Raw genomic sequence first — 27,187 nt, 5'->3', positions numbered from 1 at the left:
CATGTACCCACCCCTGTCTTGTTTTGCTAATCTATCAACCTTCACAGATTACTTTCCTTTCAGAGACAAACTACTGGACACAAGAATCACTACATATCATTTTGAGAGGAATTTCTTTAGGCTCTTCGGGTAATGATTTAGGAGCTGACGTCTCATGGGTGTTGGTTGTCTTGACCTTCTCTTCAGATGCTACAAAAAGGATGATTGTTTTTTGCATTACAATGACCGCATAGACAGAAAGTGTAAAATATAATTTGTCTGTGTAATCTAATAGTGCGACAGAAGCAGAGGACTAACTGTATCAATAATGGGAGGCTGTGTAGTTGAGGGCGACCTCACCAGGATGCTGCCCCCACTGCTGTTGCTGGAATTTGTTCTGGGTGTCCTTGGTAACGGCCTGGCTCTCTGGATATTCTGCTTCCACCTGAAGCCCTGGAAGAGCATCACTGTCTTCCTGCTGAACATAGCCCTGCACTTCCAGCTACTACATCTCAGGGATGGACTGGAAACTTGGAGATACCCTGTCGTATGTCCCTCTTCATGTTGGCTATGAATCGTGGAGAAAGTGTTGTTTTCTTCCTGATGGCTGTAGCACTGGACAGGTACATGCGTGTGGTCCATCCCCGCCACCAATTCAACTCCATGAGCCTCTAAGGCAGTGAGTGGTGCAATTAGCCTGTGGGTCCTCAGCATCTCCCTGAGCTCACACTTCCTGATCAACTCACACCAGTTCAAAGCTGGAAACTCTACAAAAAGTGTGAAAGTTTCACCAACAAGAATAAACTGCACAATGCTGTGTTCTTTCTGGGGTTCCTGGTATCTCTTGGGATCATGGTCTTCTGCACCAAGCAGATCTCAGTCCAGCTGCGGGCGAGACGTCTGGACAAGGCGGCTAGGATGCACCGAGTGCATCTGTGCCTAGGCATCAGTACAGCCATATTTGTTGTCTGCATCCTCCCAAGCAACATCACACGGCTACTGATCTGGATGAAGAACACAGGAACTGCTTCCACCGATAGCAAAAAGGACTTGAAACTGCATTCTATATCACCATCAGTCTGACCTACTTCAATAGCATGCTGGATCATATAGTCTACTACTTCTTAAGCCCATCCTTCAAGAGGATCTATAAAAAGGTCTTAAGGTTCAGTCTGAGACAGAACAGAGTAGGCATGAGCAACGCAGTGGTCAATAAATCTCAAGGCTCTCAATGCCTCAGTGAGGTGCAAAAGTGTCTGCAAGTGTTTGGTGATCAGACATCTATCCACAGAGACACTTCACAAGCCAAAGGAAATAACTGCCAGAGAGGAACAAAGCTCCTGCCATGACCAAACAGACATTTTAAAAAGCCAAAACACTTAAAATGTACAGTTGAAGTCGGAAGTTTACATACACTTAGGTTGGAGTCATTAAAACTTGATTTTCAACCACTCCACAAATTTCTTGTTAACAAACTATAGTTTTGGCAAGTCGGTTAGGACATCTACTTTGTGCATGACAAGTAATTTACTCAACTATTGTTTACAAACAGATTATTTCACTGTATCACAATTCCAGTGAGTCAGAAGTTTACATACACTAAGTTGACTGTGCCTTTAAACAGCTTGGAAAATTCCAGAAAATGATGTCATGGCTTTAGAAGCTTCTGATAGGCTAATTGACATCATATGAGTGAATTGGAGGTGTACCTGTGGATGTATTTCAAGGCCTACCTTCAAACTCAGTGCCTCTGCTTAACATCATGGGAACATCAAAATAAATCAGCCAAGACCTCAGAATTTTTTTTTTAGAACTTCACAAGTCTGGTTCATCCTTGGGCGCAATTTCCAAACCCTTGAAGGCACCACATTCATCTGTACAAATAATAGTACGCAAGTATAAACACCATGGGACCACGCAGCCTTCATACCGCCCCGGAAGGAGACTCGTTCTGTCTCCTAGAGATGAACGTACTTGGGTGTGAAAAGTGCAAATCAATCCCAGAACAGCAAAATACCTTGTGAAGATGCTGGAGGAAACAGGTACAAAAGTATCTATATCCACAGTAAAACGAGTCCTATATCGGCAGAACTTGAAAGGCCGCTCAGCAAGAAAGAAGCCAGACTACAGTTTGCAACTGCACATGGGGACAAAGATCGTACTTTTTGGAGAAATGTCCTCTGGTCTGATGAAACAAAAATAGAACTGTTTGGCCATAATGATCATCGTTATGTTTGGAGGAAAAAGGGGGGAAGCTTGCAAGCCGAAGAACACCATCCCAACCGTGAAGCACGGTGGTGGCAGCATCATGTTGTGGGGGTGCTTTGCTGCAGGAGGGACAGGTGCACTTCACAAAATAGATGGCATCATGAGGGACGAAAATTATGTGGATATATTGAAGCAACATCTCTAGACATCAGTCAGGAAGTTAAAGCGTAGTCACAAATGGGTCTTCAAAATGGACAAGGACCCCAAGCATACTTCCAAAGTTGTGGCAAACTGGCTTAAGGACAAAAGTCAAGGTATTGGAGTGGCCATCACAAAGCCCTGACCTCAATCCCATAGAAAATGTGTGGGCAGAACTAAAAAAGCATGTGCGAGCAAGTAGGTCTACAAACCTGACTCAGTTACACCAGCTCTGTCAGGAGGAATGGGCCAAAATTCACCCAACTTATTGTGGGAAGCTTGTGGAAGGCTACCCGAAACATTTGACCCAAGTTAAACAATTTAAAGGCAATGCTACCAAATACTAATTGAGTGTATGCAAACTTCTGATCCACTGGGAATGTGATGAAAGAAATAAAAGCTGAAATAAATCCTTCTCTCTACTATTATTCTGATATTTCACATTCTTAAAATAAAGTGGTGATCCTAACTGACCTAAGACATGGAATTTTTACTAGGATTAGATGTCAGGAATTGTGAAAAACGAAGTTTAAATGAATTTGGCTAAGGTGTATGTAAACTTCCGACTTCAAACTGTAAATCAGATATTAACGTGTCGATAGTGACTGCTAAATTACTTATGTAAATGTAATAGAATTTCCTTTAAATGATCATACCCGTGGACCATTTTTTTCTGAACATGCCGTTGGTATTTTTTGTTTTCCATTTGAGATGGTAAAATACATTTCGTACTGTGGTTCACAGCGCAATGCTGTATAATTCCTATGTGACAGGAACATCATAACATATAAATCACAGCCTGAAAATATTATTTCGGGAACACTTTATTTGGATAGTACCAAGTAGATGGTTTGTAATGTTCAAAAACAGACAAGTAACAAAAATAGCTTCTTAGCAAAAAAGCAATATCTCAAGCAAGAATTTTGCTAGGACTGTCTATGAGTGGCATGAGCGGGGAAGAGAAAAATGAATAACTAGCTGTTATTGGCAGAGGTTTTGAACTTTTCTTATTGATCTAATAACTAATTTACAGCCTGGTGATGGCTGATCAAATTGTTTCACACTTTGTGTTAGTTTCATTAAGTGTTGTATAATGTGATACAAAACGCAGGAAAAACTCCTTTTGACTGCACTGGGCCTTCACTTCCTATATTTTTTACTACAGAATGTAGAAAATCAATGTTCTCACACATGTAGGCAAGACAGAGACTGGTATGGTGTAGGACAGGAAATTGAAGGTAAAAAGCAAGTCTCTCTGGATATGAGCGTCTGCTAAATGACTAAAATGTAAATGTTAATTGATGCTTTAACTAAAATAACTGTAGACAACTTTTTATATTGCTTGATAATACTGTATGCTGTAATAAAAATGTCATTAGTCATTCCACTATAACATTCCCTTGTCTTGAAAATGAAGCATTTCACCAGAAACAATGTTTAGTGTGTAGTTATTTATAAAATAGATACAGTGAATATTACATGTGAATAGTTTGAGTAAGGAGACAGTAAGTGCAAACATTGCATTTCTAGCCCAAAGACAGACACATTTGAATAAACATACTGTGAATATATTGTATGTCCCATATGTGTTCTTCATCCTGTTCATATCCACACCATTTACTTATCTATATCGATGCTGAGAAACTTCTGCAAAACAAAGCCAAAAAATAACAAATAAAAGTGAAATGACATATTAGTGCTCCTGTGTGGCTCAGTTGGTAGAGCACGGCACTTACAATGCCAGGATCTTAGGTTTGGTTCCCACTGGGGCCACCCATACAAAATAATGTATGCGCGCATGACTAAGTTGCTTTGGATAAAAGTGTCTGCTAAATGGCATATATTTATTTTGTTTCACATTAGTAACAATTTATGTTATATAGGATTGCCGACTATAGTTACCTTCAGGGCACTGGATGCAGGGGACATGTCTGGTATTAGTTTCCCTTTACGCTCCCTGTGTTTCAGATACTCATGGGCCAGGGAGTTGGCATCCTCCTCACTGAACACCAGAGGTCAAAGGGTAAGGATTAAAGTAATTATGTATATTAGAAACAAACATTTCTCTGCTCATACCTGCCTGGAGTGTGATGTTAACATTTTCATTCAATTCTATTATACATAAAATGATGCTTGTAAAATTACTGCTTTGAGGACTTACCAGCTGTGGGAGATCAAATAATCTACCAGGTTCTTCACCTGGTTGCAGTCACCACTTGACACAATGTGTTGCTTGAGAAGATTAAAGTGCTTGGTCTTCCACAGCTTCTGGTACTGCCTGTTTTGGCAAATGAACGTCAAGACGGTGTCCCTTATCTGGGGTGGAGAATAAATTAGTTAATGACACATTCTGAATTCCATACATTTATCAAAACAACTAAACAAAATAATCCAATGTGTAAAAGATTATGGAGAACAGATGGAATCACAAATACAGTAGAGCCAAGAGTGGTTGACTAATGAAGGCAATAAGAGAAAGTGATTGCAGCTTACCTGTGAGGGAACCCCTGCCAACTCCCCAGTGTTCATATGCTCATCCAATTGCTCCAGGATGGTGATGGGGTTACATGCTGACAGGAGGCCCTGGGAGGGAGCAATCATATACACTACACAGTAAGCACATCAAACAAGGGGAAGAGACTCATGCATAGACACTCCCAATACCTTTAATAGTTTTACTCAGATTCTTTGACAGTTTGTGGCTATTGTTAAACCAAAACAATTGAATGTAATTCCATCTAAAGATGCAGAGAAGAATTTGGTAAAGGGCAGATATGTTAGGGGGCTGGTGGTGTGCCACTACCACCACTATCCTTATGGAACCCGCAGACCCAGCTGCATCACCTGAATCTGCTGTCCCTTCCTCTTGGAACAGGGGATGAGCAGGAGGGCACCTAGGGCAAAGCCTGGCAGACTGAACTGGGCAAAGCGATTGGCGATGCCTATCAGGTCCAGATTCAACAGGAACGGGCACCTGCCAGAGACCAGGGAAGATGCTGGGATGAGTGGGACATGGAGAATAAAGGATGAATCAGCACTTTGTCAAAGATTTGAGGAATTATTGTGTAGTAATGTTACCATGGTAATGCCATGACACCATTCTTGATCCCTATGTGACAGTTCTAGAAATTGTTATCAACCTATTCTATAAAGCAACAGAACATACTTAAGGAGGAGAACAAAGGTCCTGTAGAGGGTTGCCTGCTGTTGGGGGCTCAGAGGAAGAGACGCTGTGTGAGAGAACATAACCGATGATTTTGCTGACTTTCTTCACCTCACCTTCATGTTTTTGAGTTGTGGTCTAATATATTAATTTACCTGATACAAATGGGGCCAGGATCATACTTCTCCAGGTCCTGGAAAAACTGGAGACCTGGATGAAAAAAAAAAACACAGCTTTAACAAGAACTGTCCAAGCCAAAAGAGTAGGTGGTGGCTGTGAATGTTCTCTCCCTAAAATCTACATAATGGGCTCCTTGAGACACGTTGAACCTGGTTGTAATTACCTGCCAAAGAGAGGGGACAGCTCCCAGTGCCTCCAATACCTTTTGCAAGTCGCTTATCTGAAGAGCAGATGGGAACACCAAATTTGGTGCCACCACAACATATCCTGTCTTAATGCCATATAACTGCATTGACATGACAGACTGCAGAATCTATTATTTCTAGCAGTAGTATTGTTCTTGAAACTGTGTAGACTGCCTCTTCTCACCATGTTGAAGCCCAGTAGTTTCTGCAGTAACCCATTCCACAGCTGAGGGTCAAACACCTGGTACTCCAGGCTAAGGTCTGCCACCAGACGCACAGCCTGCAGAGACAGGAGGCAACTTCAGCTCAATACAAACCTGACTACCTCGTCTTGGTTGCATCACATTGAATGAAACCGACTGAAATCATCTAAAGCATCCAGTACATTGATCGAGTCGGCCTACCTGTGGCTCATGACTGTGATTCTTCCACAGTCCCTTGACCATGCCCTCTTTGGGACTGTTGAGGAATGACTCCACTGTGTAAGGGATGTTTAGGTCCTCCAGCTGAGACAGGTAGATGTAGCACTTCAGGTAATACCTGCAGGAGAAAAAACAGCAACAGAACAGCAGCAGTCAGGTACAGACTGAATCAGTCATGGCTACTGGCCTTTATTAGAGCGAGGAGCGCTTACTGGACTTGTGTCTTGGGGATGTGTAGCTGTGTTTCCAGGGTGGTGGGGTCAGCGATGTGGATGAGACAAAGCAGGGCCCGACTCCGGTGGCAGAAAGTAAGACGTGGCCCGGAACTGCTGAGGGGCTAGGAAGATATCAACAATGGGAATTCAACACTTTGACATACACAATTCTGGGTAACACTTTACGTGACACCGAGCATCAAAACAGTCATAAACCATGTCATAACCTGTTATATGGTCATAACACTGTCATGACCTATATAATATATATAATAAAAAATGACTTAAATGTAAATAATAGACCTGTTGTAACAGAGTTATTTTATGGCTGGTTATAACACCAAGTGTCAAAACCACACAAGGCAAAACATTCCATTACATCATAGCCTATGTGTCAGTGTGTTTATGATATATATATATATAAAAAAAAAATTATGTACCATGTTAAATTGTCATTGTAATTGCACACACATTGATGTCAGACATGCATCTACCCCAATGCTCTGTTGCTGATATGAATGCAGGAGCAGGACAAGACACCCTCTTTTTGACTGATATAAGGTCATGTACGTGATAGGCCTATCTGGCTTATATGATTATGATGGTCATAATGCTTCTTGACAGTGTCATAGTGTATTTTCTACAAATTATTTAAAATATGATGGAAAAAAAGAGAATTCATTACAACAAAAGGATTTAAGAAACAAACTTTCCATGAAAGGAAAATTCTTGGGAGGGAAAATACACTTATTTGAAACATATGTGTCAACCCACATTTTTAAGTGTCATAACCAGCCATAAAATAACACAATATGTCACAACAGGTGTAAAAATATGGGTCACGACAAGTTGTCTGCTGTTATGACATGGCGTTAAGTAAAGTGTTAGCCAATTCTGTAAAGCCCCCTACTGTTTCCCACCAGCCCACCAATTCCAAACTAAATGTGGAACATGTAATGATTAATATAGGAACTTATTGATCAATTCTGACCCATCCCATCTACCAACTCACCCATGTTTCTGCTGAGAGGATAGGGCTCAACAGACAGACTCCCACATCCATGGAATAGATCTGCAGTAGGTACACCACCCTGAGAGTGGGGGACATGGGAGACATCTCTTGTTAATGGTCTATAGTGAAATGTAAGGCTATGATAGTCAAGTGATGAATGCAGGGAGCTACCTCATAAGATCTGAATCCTCCTGAATGTCATTGACACAATCCTGGTTGTTGATGTCCTTCAAAATAAAGAGCCTTCGGTTAGGATGTATCACATACTCCAAAATGTTGTGCAAAATGATTATTTTCCCCCCTAGTGATGACCCCATCCAGTCTACCTGTGGCAGATCAGAGACAGTGTAAGGTTGGACTTACCTTGGCTGCAGCTGGGCCGGTTTTGCAGATCCATTTCTCCAGCAGCATGCTTCTGATCTTCAGAAAATCCACACTATTGATGGCTGCTATTTCTTTGCATACAGCGTGAATGTCTAGTCATACAAAAAAATAAACTTTAAAAAAATGTTTAATCTGAAAATAGTCTGGTTCCATTTAGGTCTAAAAGGACTATAGTACATCAATACAGTGATTCTGTAGCTCCACTTTGCCCTCCAGACAGGTACATGGAGCCATATGGCAATAAGAGTGGGCCTGCATGTGGTTGGTCTGGTCATGGTGGAGGGCTCACCAGGGTGGGTTTGGCCAGCAGAGCCCCTGAAGCGTTGCTCTACACTGCTGTGTTCGTAAAGGATGACGATGAGGCGGGCGGGCTGCCCTGTCAGCTTTAGGTGCTCTGGGCTGTTCAGCTGGCTGGACATCAGGACGTTCTCTGTGGCCGAGCGCTGGAACTGCAGCTTCAGCTTGGACAGGAAGGTCTCCACCCTGGTCCTCGCTGCCTCCTGCTCAGGGGACAAGATGGAGGGGAGAGACAATTTTTATCCTACAAGAATGGACTAGATATAAGAAGAAAAAAAGCATGAAAGGGAAAACAAGACTGGGTATCCTGAATTCAAGCAGCTGACGCAGACATAACAGATATAACTACATCTGTAATAGTTAAACATGGATGAACATTAAGGACCACAGTGCATCAACACAATGTAAACACAAAACATGTGGTCTAACCTCAAGTTTTGGGTCCTTCAGCCATGCGTCACCAAGAGCTAAGCAGAACTTTAATGACTGGGTCTTCTCAGTGCCTACAGCAGAGACAACAAAAACAGTGAATAGGATGAACATTGATGCAGAGGCCGTCTCCTCCATGAACAGTGGCATGGCAGTGTGACTGGCTAACGGTCTGACCTGGAGGCAGCTCCTGAGCGATTTTATGGGCTGTGGCAGCGGCCCACTCTGGGTTCTGGATGCAGTGGATGTACCCCATGATGGTCTTAGCCACCTTGAAGGTCTCCTTGCTGGAGGTGTGTTTTTGCCTCCTCTTATGTTGCTCAAGGAGTAAGGGCTTCATACTCCTCTCAAACACATGATTCACTGCTGACATGTACAGCTTGTCAACGCTCACCTGACAGAAGGCAGGAAGAAGTAGGGTCAAATTCACAGGTGACCAAATTAAAGTCAATAGAAACAACTAATAATACACCGCTAATATTAGTTCAAATTCTGGTAGGCTTACCACTCATATCTAAAAACAAACATAACAGTAATGTACAGTATAAACCACAGCCACCAGTGGAGCAGAGTACTGTACCTTCATCAGCTTGCTTATCAGAAGCAGAGTAGGAAAGGTCTCCTCACTGAGCTCTGGAGCTAAACACAGAAAGAGAATCCGTCAAATCCTTATAGGAGCTAGAGTATGCAAAGAGTCCACTCAATCATTTATTTATGAAGTCTTATTGACCACAGGAACATTGTAAGCTTAACTTCACTAGGGTAGGTGGTAGAGGTCGACCGATTAATTGGAATGGCCGATTAATTAGGGCCGATTTCAAGTTTTCATAACAAATCGGTATTTTTGGACACCGATTTGGCAAATACATTTTTTTTTTTACACCTTTATTTAAACTAGGCAAGTCAGTTAAGAACACATTCTTATTTTCAATGACGGCCTAGGAACGGTGGGTTAACTACCTTGTTCAGGGGCAGAATGACAGATTTTTACCTTGTCAGCTCGGTGATTCAATCTTACAACCTTACAGTTAACTAGTCCAACGCTCTAACCACCTGCCTCTTATTGCACTCCACGAGGAGCCTGCCTGTTACGCAAATGCAGTAAGAAGCCAAGGTAAGTTGCTAGCTAGCATTAAACTTATCTTATAAAAAACAATCAATCATAATCACTAGTTAACTACACATGGTTGATGATATTACTAGTGTGTCCTGCGTTGCATATAATCGATGCGGTGCGCATTCGCGGAAAAAGGATTGTCGTTGCTCCAACGTGTACCTAACCATAAACATCAATGCCTTTCTTAAAATCAATACACAGAAGTATATATTTTTAAACCTGCATATTTAGCTAAAAGAAATCCAGGTTAGCAGGCAATATTAACCAGGTGAAATTGTGTCCCTTCTCTTGCATTCATTGCACGCAGAGTCAGGGTATATGCGATAATAATAAACATTTTGTTTTCGAAATGATCGTTTCCGGATTCGACCATATTAATGACCAAAGGCTCGTATTTCTGTGTGTTATTATGTTATAATTAAGTCTATGATTTGATATTTGATAGAGCAGTCTGACTGAGCGATGGTAGGCAGCAGCAGGCTTGTAAGCATTCATTCAAACAGCACTTTCGTGCGTTTTGCCAGCAGCTCTTCACTGTGCTTCAAGCATTGCGCTGTTTATGACTTCAAGCCTATCAACTCCCGAGATTAGGCTGGTGTAACTGATGTGAAATGGCTAGCTAGTTAGTGGGGTGCGCGCTAATAGCGTTTCAAACGTCACTCGCTCTGAGACTTGGAGTAGTTGTTCCCCTTGCTCTGCATGGGTAACGCTGCTTCGAGGGTGGCTGTTGTCGATGTGTTCCTCGTTCGAGCCCAGGTAGGAATGAGGAGAGGGACGGAAGCTATACTGTTACACTGGCAATACTAAAGTGCCTATAAGAACATCCAATAGTCAAAGGTATATGGAATACAAATGGTAGAGAGAGAAATTGTTCAAAAAATACTATATTAACTACAACTTAAAACCTCTTTCCTTGGAATATTGAAGTCTCATGTTAAAAGGAACCACCAGCTTTCATATGTTCATGTTAAATCATATCAAATATTTATAAAGCCCTTCTTACATCAGCTGATATCTCAAAGTGCTGTACAGAAACCCAGCCTAAAACCTCAAAACAGCAAGCAATGCAGGTGTAGAAGCACGGTGGCTAGGAAAAACTCCCTAGGAAGGCCAAAACCTAGAGAGGAACCAGGCTATGAGGGGTGGCCAGTCCTCTTCTGGCTGTGCCGGGTGGAGATTATAACAGAACATGGCCAAGATGTTCAAATGTTCATAAATGACCAGCATGGTCAAATAATAATAATCACAGTAGTTGTCAAGGTTGCAGCAAGGAACTTAAACGTTAGCTTTCTTACATGGCACATTTTGCACTTTTACTTTCTTCCCCAACACTGTTTTTGCATTATTTAAACAAAATTGAACATGTTTCATTATTTATTTGAGGCTAAATAGATTTTTATTGATGTATTATATTAAGTTAAAATAAGTGTTCATTCAGTATTGTTGTAATTGTCATTATTACAATTTTTTTTTTTTTTTAGTTTTTTTAAAAAATAAAATCATCGGACGATTAATCGATATCGGCCTTTTTTGGTCCTCCAATAAATCGGTATCGCCGTTGAAAAATCATAATCGGTCGACCTCTAGTAGGGGGCACTATTTTCACTTCCAGATGAAAAGCATGCCCAAAGTAAACTGCCTGCTACTCAAGCCCAGAAGCTAGGATATGCATATAATTGGTAGGTTTGGATAGAAAACACTAAAGTTTCCAAAACAGTTAAAATAATGTCTGAGTTTTACAGAACTGATTTGGCAGGCGAAACCCTGAGAACAATCCATCCAGGAAGTGAGATTTTTCATGTTTGTAGTTTTCTATTGAATGCCATTACAATATCCATTGACTTAGGACTCAAATTGCACTTCCTATGGCTTCCACTAGATGTCAACAGTCTTTAGAAATTGTTTCAGGCTTGTATTCTGAAAAATGAGGAAGTAAGACCACTCTGAATGAGTGGACCCTAGTGTCCCAGAGCTTTTTCATGCGCAACCGAGAGCGCGCCTTTCTTGTTTACCTTTTATATGACAAAGTTATTGTCCGGTTGAAATATTATCGATTATTTAGGCTAAAAACAACCTGAGGATTGATTATAAACATCGTTTGAAATGTTTCTACGAACTTTACAGATACTATTTGGATTTTTCATCTGCCTGTTGTGACTGCGTTTGAGCCTGTAGATTACTGAACAAAACGGAGGTAATTGGATATATCGAACAAAACAAACATTTATTGAGTGAATGGGAGTCTTGTGAGTGCAACCATATGAAGATCAAAGGTAAGTGATTCATTTTCTCTATTTCTGACTTGTGTAACTCCTCTACTTGGCTGGTAACTGTTTGTAATGATTTGTCTGCTGGGCGCTGTTCTCAGATAATCGCATGGTATGCTTTCACCGTAAAGCCTTTTTGAAATCTGACACCGTGGTTGGATTAACAAGAAGTTAAACAAGTGTTAAACATCAGTTTGAAGATTGTTATGAATTTTTATAATGAGTATTTCTGTTTTTGAATTTGGCGCTCTGCAATTTCACTGGATGTTGGCCAGGTGGGACGCTAGCATCCCACGTACCCTAGTGAGGTTAAACTGAGTATGGTACTCACAGATGATCTTCCAGTAGCTGGTAGTCTGCATGAGCAGGTGGAAGGGCAGTCTGATGTTGGCCAGGGCCGAGGGTTCCAGGCCATTCTCCAGAAGGTGGCTGCTCTCCAGGTCTGTAGGGGGAGAGATGCGCTTGTAGGACTTCAGGTGCTGGAGCAGACCTATTGCCTGGAGATGAGAGGGAAATATATTGCGTGTGGACGAGACTTGATCGTAATGCCAAAGAAAATCTGACATTGAGGATTACACTTATTTAGCAGAGGTATGTAGCACAAAGACACAGTAGAAATCAAGACGCCACACCTGACTGATTGAGATGCTGGTGATCTGCTCATCAGCTGTCTGTATGATCCTGAGCACCCCCTCAATCCTCTCATAGTTATATGGGCTTAGCTGAGGAGGAAAGGGAACACAAGAGTTAGTTAAACACTGCATTTCCTCTACACATCATTACATCCTACCACCAACCCCTAAACGTAGGCTGAGAGTTGCATATGCTCAGACCTTGAGTATGGCAGCACTGAGGCTGATGGTGAGGTTTCTTGTGCTGTGCAGCATAGGGATGATCTGCAGAGCTCTCTCCAGGGCGTCTGCATGCCCTAGCGACTGCTCCTCCCCCTGGCCCGCCCCAGGGTCTCCTGCCGCCCCTTCCTCCTCCTCCTCCTGCAGCAGCAGCAGGGTGGTGATGTACTGGTTTATCACTTCGTCTCTGTTCAGACCAAAGGTGCTGCAGGTAGGAGGAACACACAGGACATACATACACTCATTAATTACAGCGTAACGTCACAAGACAGTATTAGGCAACTACAAATCATGCAGTTGTATCAGACCCAAAAACTAAAGATTGACGTAGCATGTTGACTTTCTATAACAGCTCACCTGCAGTACTGGAGGATAATCTCAGGGGTGGTGTTCTTGTTCTTCACCAGGGTAGGGATGAGGTTACTCTTCATCTCTGGACACTGACGAAACACAGACTGGATGGATATCTGGGGAGAGAGAGAGACATGGCTTTTGAACCGAGTCCTTTCGCAAGGCAGGGAGGGTAGATAACGTTAAGATTGCACCTAATTAGCAGGTATTAACGCAAAGTTTAACATTGTGATTTCTTCAGAAAACCAGCCATATCTGAAAGACTGCAAATGTTAAATAGATAGGGAAAAAAACATTGAAGATCAACACACCCCTAATTTGCCCAGCTCGATTCCCCACTCTGCGTCGGTGATGACCGAGAGAAACTTCTTCCGCTCCTCCTGCTCGCTGTACAAGTTACAGAGATGGGCCCCCACCATAGCCACAGCCTGAAAATCATGGATATACCGACTTTGTCACATACAACATGAATCAAAACAATGACAAACAATTCAAGATGGAACAGATAATGACAGTATATAAGTATAATGATCTTACCAAGATCTTATCATAGTTTTGCCAAGTATTGTCGATCACCTTCCACAGTATCTTAAACACCTCGGTTTTGGACAGGAGAGTGCAGAGTCCAATAGCCAGGTCACAATCCACCACTCTCCAGTTAAACACCTTTTGCACAGAGTAAAAACACCAGTTGTTATAGTAATCATGTTAGGTCTATTGTAAATTACACATACAGCATTGCCAGAATACAATGTCATTTTATTGAAGAGAAGAATGTCAGACATCCTCCCCTGAAATCCAGGACAATAGTCTCAAATCACCTTGTGCAGGAGGGCAACTGCAACAGCATTGATAGAGGACAGAGTAGTTGTTCTCAAATCACTCAAGCACGCCTTATATTTTTGCAGGGCCTGCGGGCCATAGAGCTGAAAAGGGAACAGGTAAAATGTAAATACTTCCCTTCACAATATAGAGTAGTGGTCCAGAGAACAGACAGAGCTACAGTGAGACAAGTGTAAATCTAGACAGAGATATGTAGGAACATCAACAGAAATGCAAAGACTGATCAAGGGACTGCTTGCTCATGGTTCCAGGTGAGACACTACAGTACACCCCTCACTTTCCTTAGTTTCATGTGTTAGTGAAGTAGACTATCTGTACAAAACACCAGGTGGGGAGGCATACAGGGGTACCACACTGGATTTTTTCCTGTTTTCTTGAGTCTGGTTTTTTCCTTTACTTTTCATACAGTTTTTTTTTCTATTTTGTTCAAATGTGGTAAAACTCTTGCACTGATATCCTACTGTTATACTTCAGGTGTCATTTTTTGTATGTTTGTGATTTACGCAACAAAAAATTGCTCACTCAACAAATGCACATTAGTATACATTTATACCTCTGCTATACAAAACACTTAAAAACACCTGAAAAACAATCTTGACGTTGGTACTGTAGTCATCATACCTGAATGCCGAGCTTGATGTTCATGATGTTGGAGGTGACGTGCTGCAGACAGCTGCCAAAGGAGTTCACCAGCAGTCTGAGGGCCAGCTCCAATTGACTACACTCCTGCAGCATCTGATGCATGGAGGCCAGGGGCACCAGTAGCGGGTTCAGGAAGTTGGCATCTGCATGTGGACAAGGACACATGAGGGTAAGGCTGCATAAAAACGGCATTTATATCCATCTATTAATTGGAGGAAACTGCAGTAGCTACCTTGTTGGAAAGAGCAGTGAGAAAGACAGGAGCAGTCCAATGGGTAAAGCTTTCTATCTGCAACATGAATTAACATGAGTTAAATTCAATTCAAATCAATAACTTAATGCTTGGGCATTATAAAGTAGTATAACATCACACGTGATACAATGTTAAAAAGATACCAGACACCTAGTCTGCAGGATTTTAGGTACCTGAGGAGAAGGGCAGCAGACAGTTGGTGATCTCATACTGGACTGGCAGGACAGACACAGGGTCCAGGATGATGCAGTCCTCTTTAAAGACATCCTGGAAGCTCCACTGGGAGTACGGGTCTCTTTCAGCCGCCAGGGACAAATCCTGAACACATGGCAGTGACATTAAAGCCTGATGACCTAACATGAACAAAGACTAAGTGAATGTCTAATATTATAATCTATTGATTAGGGTTGTCATTGAAGACTCTGGTAGGAATCTGGTAGCCTGATGGGGCAAAGTGAAGTGTAGTACTGGCACTCACCTTTGCTATGAAGCCATAGTTGTCTGACAGCTGACACTGGTGGTAGACATCCATGGCAGCCCGTGTGCTCTTACACAGCTCCACACAGTCCAGGAGCAGGTCTGAGAGAAACAAGAAACAATAGGGAGCACATACTCAAGTCAGAGGTATCACTTACCAGGGTGCTAAAGTCATACAGTGTCACTTTATGTGAACTACTTACACTTAAACCATTGGAGGACAAGCTCCTTCTAAAATGAAATGTGTGAGTTCCCATAAAGACTTGGGTTAGCCTCCAGGCTCAGGGTGTTAGTGCTATACAGTACCTGAGTGGCAGACAGTGACGGCCTGGCAGGCCAGCTTGTGGATGACTGCTGGGAGGTCCACGCCTTCAGGGAGGATCATGGGCACATCTGCCTCCAGCATCTGGCACAGCTTCTGGGCAGCACTGAAAAGCACCTTCCCTGTGCTGGTGGTACCATGGTGCTTATACAGCTCACTATGGGGAACAGGGTCATGGGTTTGAAAGGAGTGAGAGACAAAGTTAGGAAGGTACCCAGAGTTCATTTAGTGCAAAGGCCCACACTACCATCAAACACTTCAATGTTGTGGATGAGATATTCAGATTATGGCAAGCCTTCATAAAAATAAAAAAAAGTGAGGAACATGGGCATTGCTTTCCTTTACTACCCCCCCTAAACTTGGTTCCCCTTCCCCCTGACCTGAGGATCTTGAGGGCCTTGTCGACCTTGCCGACCGCCAGGGCACGCAGGGCCAAGTCAGCCCACAGCTCCTGCTCCGTGCGCTGGAGCTGCCGTGCCAAGCGGCGGAGGCCAGCCTCAGTGGAGATGTTCTTGGTCTTGCCGTCAGGGTCGTTGGCCACCATAGGGGTGGCTGTGACCTTGCTCTTGGAGGGACCTCGAGCACGGGTGTTCTCATAGGCTGTGATGTGATACTCCTGGAACTGCTTTTGCACCTTGGGGTCCTCATAGTTGTTAGGGGTGAGGAAGATGTCAAAGTCCTCCTGTAAATGTAGATTAGGATCCTTTCAGCACAGGAGGTCAAAGACCAGAAACAGTGAGTCAGGTGAGACCTTCATCTCTCATACTGCAAAATCATTCCATGATTGAACCTTACCTGTAGGTGAGCAATTGCCTTAAACATCATCAGATTGTTCTCGCAATCCACACTTTTAAAGGCATCCCCTAAACGGGAGAGAATTAACATTAACGGGTAAAAGTTTCTTAGCACATCCACACAAACTCTGGTACATTAACAGTTTATCAAGACCTCAGACACTGAATGTTAATTTCTTCGAGAGATGATGTCAATATTGGGAGGTTTAGCAATCAGTCTTTTCAAGTACTACATTGATAGAGTTTAAAAGCTGCCACAACCTTTCTGGATCCTCTGTAAGAACGTCAGTGCCTCCACCATCACTTGTGCTATGACCATCTGGTGCTTCTTGTGCTGTTAGAAATTGGCCACAATAAGAACCCAAGTGACTCTGCATGAAGAGTATACTCCTATTGAGAAATGGCATGTACAGAACCTCACTACTAAACACTGTATTTCTAAATGATGTCAAACCTATTAAAAGCAGATGTCAACGCAAATATAAACGTACCATGATAGAACTGGAATAGTCTTAAATCTGCTGAATGCAAATACACCCCTACTGCTCCTGAAAGAGGCTCACCTCCTCAGACACATGGTCTTTGTCCTGCAGCTCCAGTCGTGCCCAGTTAGCCAGCCTCTCGATCACACACTCTGCCTCCTCGGGGGCGAGCTTTTTCAGGAGTGTCACACATGGCTCGCTCTGCAATTACGAAGCAACACACAGACATTACACACATGAAACACACAGAACAAAAGATATTCCCCATCAGAAAGCAACAGCCACCATGGGAGGAGCTATAGGCTGGGCTCACATACTGTACCTTGCTCTGGCTAATCAGCTGGATGAGGTATAAGATGTGTATCTGGGAGGTGGGGAGTTTGTAGGCCCCAGCCAGCTTCAGTGAGTCCTCCAGGGAGGTGGGGAGGTCCTGCTTGAGGATGTACCTCACCAGTGTCTACAAGGGGAGAATCAACATGGATCAGAAATTACATAAATATACACATCTACATACTGTACACACCCTGAAACTCCTACCATGATTTGAGTGTTGTTGGAGAGGTTGAAGTTGCGGATCCCGTAGCCTCTGAGCAGCTTCCTCATCTCCATCAGACGGAAGCTTTCCTTCAGAAGCTCCTGCCTGTGGGATGGGATATGGAAGATTAGAACCCAAGCAGTCCACAAGCCTACAACTGTGACAAGTGAGAGTCAGGGCTCTCTGTTACCAGAGGAGGATCAGATCAGTAAGTCTTACTTGGGTCCCACCATCTCCAGGTGCTGTTGGACCAGCCTCTCCACTACCTCAGTCCAGGGCACCACGGCCTTCTGCATGATCTCCAGCACAGCGTCTACCACCAGCTGTACACGGTACAGCACAGATGAATACTATGTGCGCTGTATGTCTACAATCCCATTTGGTGGCCAAGCCTTGAAGGGCAAGAAGTGGTTATTAATGAGTGTGTATAAACTCACGTCAGTGTCCGTGATGCAGCCTAGCACAGCCACAGCTTTGGCCTCCCACTCTGTGAACAACGTAGTGGTCTGGGAGCTGCAGCGCTCCAGCAGATCCTAGTGGGATAGAGAAAAATAGCCAAAAATCACACGCAATGACTCAAATCAGATTATGTCTGACAATCAACAATCCAGAGTGACAACCATTTACAATATGAGCAGCTAAGTTAATTTGCAGCCAAGGAGAATGCATAGTAAAGTGTGTCTCCTGGTAGATAGGTAGACACCTTGATATACTGAAGCAGCAGCTCATCCAGGGGCAGCTGGTGCTCCAGGCTGTAGGGCCTGACACTGCCCTCCACCGTGGCAGGGATCAGCTCTGGGGCAGGCACCTTATCCAGCATGAGAAATGCTACGCTGCGGATACTTGCCTAAACATACCCACAGGGCAGATAAAGAGAGATACCATGTACAATAACATACAGAATTTCAACAAGATATAAAACAACAAGATAAGAACCCAAACCAGACAATCCCCAGATGGCTTTCACACACAGACCTTCTCAAAGACTGACAGGGAGAGCCTGCAGTTGTACTTGTTGTAGAGGTCCAGCAGCTGGCGGAGATTAGAGACCAGGGACTTGAGGTGCTCCACTTCCTCTGAACCATAGTCATCCTCCTGAGACCACCAATCACATTTACAGGAGGATAGGTTACTAAGCATATACATTTTGACATCCAGTGTTTGAAAGTGAGCATGAATTGAGAGCGCAGAGGGGAATAGGAAGTGAGGGGGATGACAGTGAAAGTAACCAAAGGAAAGAGCTGATAAAATGAAGCTGGGGAGAAAATGCAGCTTACAGAAGGTATCCACATCCATAACGAGGGCAACCCAAGTTCTGCCAAGTTCAGTCCATTCTGGGGCCAGTCTCCCTACAGGAACAGAATTGGGTGAAGGGGCAGAAGAAATGTGGAAATGTTTAAGTGTGTAATCAACTACATTAGTCAAGTTATTGACTAGAGCACTCAGAATTATTCCTCAAGTCTAGCAATGAAAAGGTGTTGGCTTTACCTTTTCTGTTAACTCCAAAATCCTGGCCCTCTGCTCCAACCACCTCGCAAGGATTTTCTACAAACACATCATTCAAAAGCCTTGTCAACAAAGATACTGGAAATACAAACTGTTAAAAACATATTTGTCATCATGATCTGTTTTCTGCCCTGACAGAATATGGTGAGTGCCCACTGTACCTGTCCTCTAGGTACCACTCTCCTTACAAAGGGAACAATGACACTCCTAAGCCAGAGACAGAGGTCCTGAGATGGAAGGTCTTCTGGAATGGAGCTGAGCAGAGCATCAAGACCTCTCTCATCAAACTGCACTGCAATCGCTCCCTACAGGACAACCACAAAAACAGCAGACAAAGATCCATTATCCTCCAGTAAAAGCCACATATTACAAAAGCAAAATATGAAACTCCATTAGATGTCTTATGGTGCAACAGTTGATTGTGTGATAATTTGTGTTACCTCGTGTCTAAGCCAAAGGTGCTGGGCCCCCTTCAGGTCTCCATCTCTCAAGTGGGACAGCATGTTCCCAACGTAGTCTGTGATGTTCAGAAACTCAATCCAGGAGATCCCACTGGAGGGAAACAACCAGGAGAGGCAATTAAACAGTGTATTTGGAAAGTATTCAGACCCCTTGACTTTTTCCACATATTTTTACGTTACAGCCTTATTCTAAAATGGAATAAATTGCTTTTTTTACTTAATCTACACACAATACCCCATAATGACAAAGCAAAAACTGGTTTTCTGGAAATTTTGCAAAACGTATTCAAAATAACACTGAAATATTACATTAGCATAACTAAGTATTCAGACCCTTCACTCGGTACTTTGTTGATGCACCTTTGGCAGCGATTACAGCCTCGAGTCTTCTTGGGTATGACGCTACAAGTCTGGCACACCTGCATTTGGGGAGTTTCTCCCATTCTTCTCTGTAGAGCTTCTAAAGCTCCGTCAGGTTCGATGGGGAGCGTCGCTGCACAGATATTTTCAGGTCTCTCCAGAGATGTTCGATCAGGTTCAAGTCCGGGCTCTGGCTGGGCCACTCGAGGACATTCCTGCTGGAAGATTAACCTTTGCCCCAGTCGGAGGTCCTGAGCGCTCTGGAACAGGTTTTCATCAAGGATCTCTCTGTACTTTACTCCGTTCATCTTTCCCTCGATCCTGACTAGACCCCTCTTCATCAGACCAGAGAATCTTGTTTCTCATGGTCTCAGTCCTTTAGGCAAACTCCAAGCAGGCTGTCATGTGCCTTTTACTGAGGAGCAGCTTCTATCTAGCCACTCTACCATAAAGGCCTGATTGGTAGAGTGCTGCAAAGATGGTTGTCCTTCTGGAAGGTTTTCCCATCTCCACAGAGGAACTCTGGAGCTCTGTCAGAGTGACCATTGGGTTCTTAGTCACCTCCCTGACCATGTCCCTTCTCAACCGATTGCACAGTTTGGCCGGGCGACCAGCTCTAGGAAGAGTCTTGTTGGTTCTAAACCTCTTACATTTAAGAATGATGGAGGCCACTATGTTCTTGCTGCAGAAATATCTTGGTACCCTTCCCCAGATCTGTGGCTCGACAATTCCTTCAACCTGCTCTGACATCCACTGTCAACTGTGGTACCTTATTTAGACAGGTGTGTGCCTTTCCAAATCATGTCCAATCAATTGAATTTACCACAGGTGGACTCCAATCAAGTTGTAGAAACATCTCAAGGACAATCAATGGAAACAGGATGTACCAGAGCTCAATTTCGAGTCTCATAGCAAAGATTCTGAATACTTATTGTTCGGTGAAAGTTATCTGTTAATTGAATGATTAGAATATTCCGCCCCGAAACATATAATTGTATGGAATTGATTGGAATGTATAAAATCATAATCAATAAAATGTGTAGTCCTAGTCAGAATTAGGGTAAAGACAATATGTCTTTATGGTATTTTAAACACAGACTGTCTGAGCTTGGTGCCGACCTGACTAGAGATTTGGGAGAGAACGGGGAGTACGGCTCAAGGACAAGGTCACTAATCTCTGTCGGCTGGGTAGCAGGACATGTGTGTGCGTATGGTTGTGTGTGTGTGTGGGCGTGAGAAGTCAGTATAAAATGTATTGTTTTGTATTCTTGACTTTAGAATGTTCCCGTGAATAAACCTTTTTGACTATTTTAGCCGGGCCTCCGTCTGTTTCATTCGACCAGGATTTACAAATTCTTGTTTGCAGACTGAGGAATAATTAAATTGGGTTATATACCTTGAGAACTAAATTCTCTTATCACTTATGTAAATAAGGTATCAGTTTATTTTTAACACATTTGCAAAGCGTATAAAAACTTGTTTTCGCTTTGTCATTGTCATTGTGGGTTAAATTGTTTTTTCCTCATTTTAGAATAAGGCTGTAATGTAACAAAATTTTGAAAAAGTCAAGGTGTCTGAATACTTTCCGAATGTAAGTACAGGCATGGCACTAATTTACACAGTTACAATACATATACTCTACATAATCAATACCCTTTAGCAAGCAAGGCATAGAATTACAGTCAAATTGAACATACTTAAACTTGTCCAGGCTGTGGAGACAGCAGAAGGTGGCGAGTCTGGCCAGAGCCTCCTGGATCTGTGAGGAGGGGCAGCGGGAGGCAGCATGGTTCAGCATCTTCTCTGCAGTGTCAAAGGTGGGCCACGGAGCCTTGAGACAGTACTCCACCACATACTGCACATCCTGACACACAAACACACTCGTCAATGAGCACAGTGTACTTATTTGATCTCAACCTTTCAGGAAATTTTTACATTTGAAAATGTAGATGGTTTGTTTAAGAGCACTGGTATAGAACAATTAGGCCTGCACACTGTTAAATAGCACATCTACTGTAGGTTTGCCAGCTTGTGATTCAAACGTATACCCTTCTCTCCACACCAGTCAGAGTTTGAGAATTATACCATATCCATTTTCAAGTCTATTTGTTTATAGATTCAATGTTTATATTCCAGAATATTAAGGAAAGTTAGCTGGCTAACTTATCTTGCTTTGTTATATACACCCCCCCCCCCGAAAACACTCACCATGATCTTCATCAGGTTGGTCTTGGCCTCCTCCACCAGGTCAGACCATACGTCCTGCCCATAGCCACCCACAGAGGCTGACGCCAGCTGCTCCAGCACAAAATCCAGCTTCACCTTATAGACAAGCTGGGTGGACAGGGAGGGAGGATGGCTGGTCAGTCAGGTACATTTATTATTCATTTTAGTTAGAATAAATTTTCAACGCCAGAAAAATTACACCAACCTCAACATCAAGCTCAAATGCTATGGCAAACTTTTCTGCCTCCTCAAATTTGTGTTTGTAGAGAAGTCTGCTGAGTCTGGGGATAATAAAGTGCGTTTACTGATACTGACATCTTGTACGTAACTAGTGCAAGGATATGGAAATATGCAGTGTGTGTGATGACACTACTGTACCTGTTCTCAGGCAAAGCCTCTGTGAAGCATCTCATGACGACAGAGGATATATGCTCCTCAGAGCTAGTTGTCAGAAAAAAGAAAGAAAAAAGAATTGGATTTACACACGTCAATTCACTGTTATTCAAAGTTATTTGTGAAACTCCACCACCTGAGTATTTACTCAGGGAAACTCTAGTGTCCTTAAACAACCAAAGAAACACCTACTTTTGTGAATTCTCGTAAATCCCCTCTAGTAAATATATAGTGTCCTGAAATTCAGAAGGATAAAAACAAATGTACTGAGGTTGGATAGTCTGTCAGAGCTTCAGCATCCTTTCATAATCTAAAGTAAAATAACAATGACTTATTGTTCCATTATCCTTCGCTACGTGGGTATTGTAATATGGTGTGATATCTGACAGGGTTGAGAAAGTCAATTCCATTTAAATTCAGGAAGTACACTGAAATTCCATTCATATGCTCTACAATCAGGATTTTTTTTTTTTTAAATTTGGTGTACTTTCTGAACCTGATATCTGATGCAATCAGAGTGGATTATAATTGTTTATGGTTTACCGTGCTTATTCTTGTCTGGACCAGGCAGGCTGTAGAGGAGACCTCCAGAGAATAGAGGACAGTCATGGAGGGAAGAGAGCGCACCTGCAGGCTCCTCATCTAAGGATAACAAAACAGGGTGTTGCCATCAACAAACAAACAGTCAGAGAGGACCTCAGATGATTCTTACAACTATTTCAACCAGAGGAGCATTAATGTATGTACATGATGGGACTACTACTAACAAGTAGCTGTCTAGAAACCATAGAGACAGACTGGAGTTACCTGGCTTTTGTCTTGCATGGTCAATGTAATGATTTTTGTGCTGGCACTTTCTTGCCTATGAAGAGGAGAGGTTTTGTTTTCAAAATCATTACAGCACAAGCATTTAAAAATGAAACATTACATTATGTTAATAGAAATAGTATATTTCTAACAATAGTATAGCATTGAAGTGAGTACATACGTGGCTATTGAAGCAGAGTCACACTCTGTGATGAGTAGGAAGTCATGGATGGAGAGGTCAGGCCAGCAGCACACCATCACCAGGAAATGCAGGTCCCAAAGACTCAGAATGTTCTAAGACCAATTGAAAGGTAGAGAAAGATTAATGTCCAACTTTAACATTTTGGAACGACCAAAACAGTTAAAGAATAAAATTATAAACTGATTGATGGAGATTCATACAGCTGGACTCACCTCTGCGCTAAGAACATACATGAGATTGTCCACCACCAGAATCTTTCTCACCCCTACAACACAGATAAGGGCAACATTTGACTGCAACATTACTACACAACAATTCAAAATAATGCTATAGCCTAACTATTGATAACATACATAAGCAATTCAGGGAGAAAAGTAGTGTAGCTTTAACCAAAGCCAGACAGTTAAATGTTATTAAAGCTACCTGGTATTAGGCTGGAGTCCAGGGACTGACAGAGAGACATTGTGCCCTGACTATGATCCAATCTCCAGTGGGTTAGAACAGCTTCCCCGTCCGCCTACGCAAAAAGAATGCATAACCACATCAGTTATGCGAGAAGCTATACAGTTCAAATGTTACAATTGAATAAATATTGTATGAATAGCCTACTTGATGAATAAAAGTCTAACTTCCTATTATCGGCAGCAGTTCTCTCATTATGCTTTCAAGGATTTATCTTTGCATTTTACATACAAATCTTTCGTAACAAAGCAGTGCAGTTACTTGCGCACAACCATACCCCAATCATGAGGTGGATTTCTTTGCCAAGGTTACACATCACTGCTGTGTTACATCCCCCTCCATGGATCTCCTTGGTGGAACAGAAGTCTGTCTTAATTAGAGACTGGAGCTGGAGAGAAACAATGTGATGGTTAGGGGTTGATTATTCTGACTTCATATCATTTTAAATCATTATTTTACCATCTGCAACATAGTTAAAGCCAAATACCTCTTTCAAAGCCCCAATGTCCATTTTCTCAATAGCTACAGAGATGAGAGAATATGGTTTAAAATAATTGAAAGTTAAATATAACAGGTCTCAAGTAAAAGAAAACTATCTGAAAACCTAATTAAAATGAAATACCTCTTTGAATCTTCTCCAGGGCAAGGTTTGTGATGTGAAAAAATCCATCTTGAGTAAGAAGGAACAGGTGGTACATCCCTGGCAACAAAGATAAGGATTAACCTTTCACCTCAACACACTGTGATACAGTATCATGTAATTCCAAAGTAATGACAAACTATGAACAACTCACCTAAAGATGTCTTATCCTCCTGTAGGATAAGATGTCGATATGTTTTCTCATTTCCAGAGGGGACATTCTTCAGCATAGCCTAGAAGAGTAAAAAAAAAAAAAAGAAGAAGAAAAAGAAAAGTATTGTAGTCTCAGCATGCACTTTTGCACTTTTTGGGACACTTATGACACTGACACATTTAATCACTGAAATATCATGGGGGATATGAGATCAGCCCCATCTCTTACTCTGGTGAGAAGAGTGCTCTTTTGAGGCACATAGATAAGATGGAGGTTTCCGTTTCTCTCGCAAACCACCAGAAACTGTCCGTCCAGACAATCATCCACAGTATCCACATCAGAGTCTGAAATAAACATGCTTTTAATTAACATCATCATCAACCATAATGCAACACATCATTCGATTAGACATCTACATACAGAACACAAAAGAGATACTAACCAAAGTCGAGATGCAGCAAGATAGTCTGATAGCTGAGGTCGAACAGGATAACAGTTGAATCAGCAACAACAATGCTGCAGTTTGAACTGCTGGAGGAGTAAAGCTGAGGATCTGACAACACCTGCAGGAAAACAATAATGTGAACAACTTGCACTGAAGAGTCAAGAGCATTAATACCGGTGTTATGCCGAAAATCTCCCCCCTGACAGAATCCCCCCCCTTTCGCGTTCTTCATTGCTGCGACTTGAAAGCTAGTTGAAATTTCTGCTCTTCACTCAGTTGTCAGTTTAGCCTACATTTCACTGATCTTAGTAGCAGAAAGCACTTTCGGTTTGTGTATTTGTTTCAAGTGTATGTGGCGGTTCTAGCTTGTATGGCACCCTGGGCGAATCCCCCCTTCAGCGCCCACCCGCACCCGGGGGCGCCCCGAGCCACCTCCGGCAAGATGCCGCCCTGGGCGGCTGCTCATGTCACACGTACCTAAATCTGCTACTGATTTTTTTGTATTAGTCTCTAAATAAATCTCTTTGCCAGAATTTGTCATCTCTCCCATGTCTTATTCGACTAGTATTTTTATAAGTGTAAGGATAATAATTCAGCCATAGTTGTTCTGAAATGTTTATTGTGTGCCACAGAAAGTATTTGACTCTAGCCCCAAAATTAAGGAAATTAGAAGGGGGGAGATGTTTGGCCCAACACCGGCACTGTATACTGTGTTCACGTAGAAGGTGTTCATAACTGTATAGGTAATCAATCATGTGGTTAGAGAGTCGTTCACTTTTCGTCCTGACGATTAAACTCAACTCCCTACATACGATGGAGTTGAGCGACGACTACTGTGGGTGGAGGTGGACTAGACGTCTGACAGCATATAAAATTACGTTTTTATCAAAAACTATTGATTTCAGGACCGTACAAAATATCGCGCACGGTAGTTTCTATGTGACGTCTGAGCTCCAGCCCGCTACTCTAAAGTAGTTGCCGCTCAACTCCAACGTAAATCGTGGAGCTGAGTTTAATCGGCTACTTTTGGTCTTACCTTTTCAGGTGAGGCAATTTTGACCAAAGTATCCACTTGGTACAAACCACTATTCTCCTCTCGAACATTGCAAAGGCGACCTGTGTTGGTATCCTCATTGGTTAGAAGTTCAACGTCGTTCCACATTGTTTTTCCGTCCACCTACCTAGATGAAAATCGGGACACTAACAGGTCAGTTATAGCTAGGAAGCTAGCTAGATAGTTAGTTACTTAGCATATACCTATTTACTTGGTATGCTAGTACTGCAGAGCTATCACCACTCTTTGCTATCACGTCAAATAACTACTGAGTACCGTAGCTAACATTAGCTAGGTAAAAATATGTATATACAAAAAGTACTACATACAGGTATATAGACATGTTATAAAATAATTTGGACTATATTGAGGTAACAAACTCACCAGTTACAGGTACCCTGACAACGGTTTACTGGTAAACTGAGCACAACACCACCCTACTATGCGGGTTCAGAATTTGGCGGTTTAAAACAAAGACCCTAACGAGAGAAGCACAACTCTACTTACTTCCTGTGTAGTTACAGGAGCATACTTGAACTCAAACTGATAAAGTTAATTTGAAGCATTCAATCAAAATGATAAAAGGTTATTATAAAATAGTGAACTGATAGTGTTCTTTGTATATTTATTTGCACTCCCCATATTGAGTTGGTGGAATGGAAGTCGTTCTAAAGCCAAGAGGAAGCTGATTCAAATAGCTATCTTTTTCCTTTCCAACTATCTTTAGTAGGCGTGCGGAATCAGTGATTGGTCATCCGAGTTCTCGCTTGTAACCAAATATTGTCTATTAGGGGTGTGTTCCTAAATTCACACGGGAGTACCAGAGTGCGCTCGTAAATTCAGAGCAGTGTCAAATTGTCCGTTCGTAAAT

At 42.4% G+C, this 27,187-nt stretch overlaps 1 protein-coding gene across 1 annotated transcript; it reads right to left on the bottom strand.

The window, feature by feature from the left end:
• Positions 1-3,204: 3,204 nt before the first annotated feature.
• On the bottom strand, positions 3,205-26,424 carry kntc1 (kinetochore associated 1). Its single transcript, XM_039013873.1, is given in 58 exon segments — positions 3,205-4,032; positions 4,288-4,387; positions 4,547-4,701; positions 4,879-4,968; positions 5,230-5,359; positions 5,552-5,615; positions 5,704-5,758; positions 5,892-5,948; positions 6,098-6,193; positions 6,318-6,453; positions 6,548-6,672; positions 7,563-7,641; positions 7,734-7,789; positions 7,926-8,038; positions 8,236-8,446; positions 8,673-8,746; positions 8,850-9,066; positions 9,253-9,311; positions 12,388-12,553; positions 12,689-12,778; positions 12,890-13,112; positions 13,265-13,374; positions 13,570-13,686; positions 13,796-13,924; positions 14,080-14,184; positions 14,723-14,886; positions 14,976-15,032; positions 15,170-15,314; positions 15,475-15,575; positions 15,780-15,952; positions 16,176-16,477; positions 16,591-16,658; positions 16,851-16,923; positions 17,153-17,272; positions 17,394-17,528; positions 17,609-17,711; positions 17,826-17,929; positions 18,044-18,139; positions 18,310-18,453; positions 18,582-18,701; positions 18,884-18,955; positions 19,095-19,151; positions 19,274-19,417; positions 19,553-19,664; positions 21,631-21,797; positions 22,142-22,267; positions 22,365-22,440; positions 22,538-22,600; positions 22,739-22,788; positions 23,096-23,194; positions 23,360-23,414; positions 23,541-23,653; positions 23,774-23,826; positions 24,646-24,723; positions 24,818-24,896; positions 25,046-25,161; positions 25,260-25,380; positions 26,299-26,424. Coding segments are annotated over 58 exon segments (6,399 nt in total). The 3' UTR covers positions 3,205-4,002.
• Between the last annotated feature and the right edge of the window lie 763 nt (positions 26,425-27,187).

This window comes from Salvelinus namaycush, chromosome 18 (assembly GCF_016432855.1).
Source record: "Salvelinus namaycush isolate Seneca chromosome 18, SaNama_1.0, whole genome shotgun sequence".
Classification (NCBI taxonomy): Eukaryota; Metazoa; Chordata; class Actinopteri; order Salmoniformes; family Salmonidae; genus Salvelinus; species Salvelinus namaycush.
This window is presented reverse-complemented; position numbering and strand designations above follow the sequence as displayed.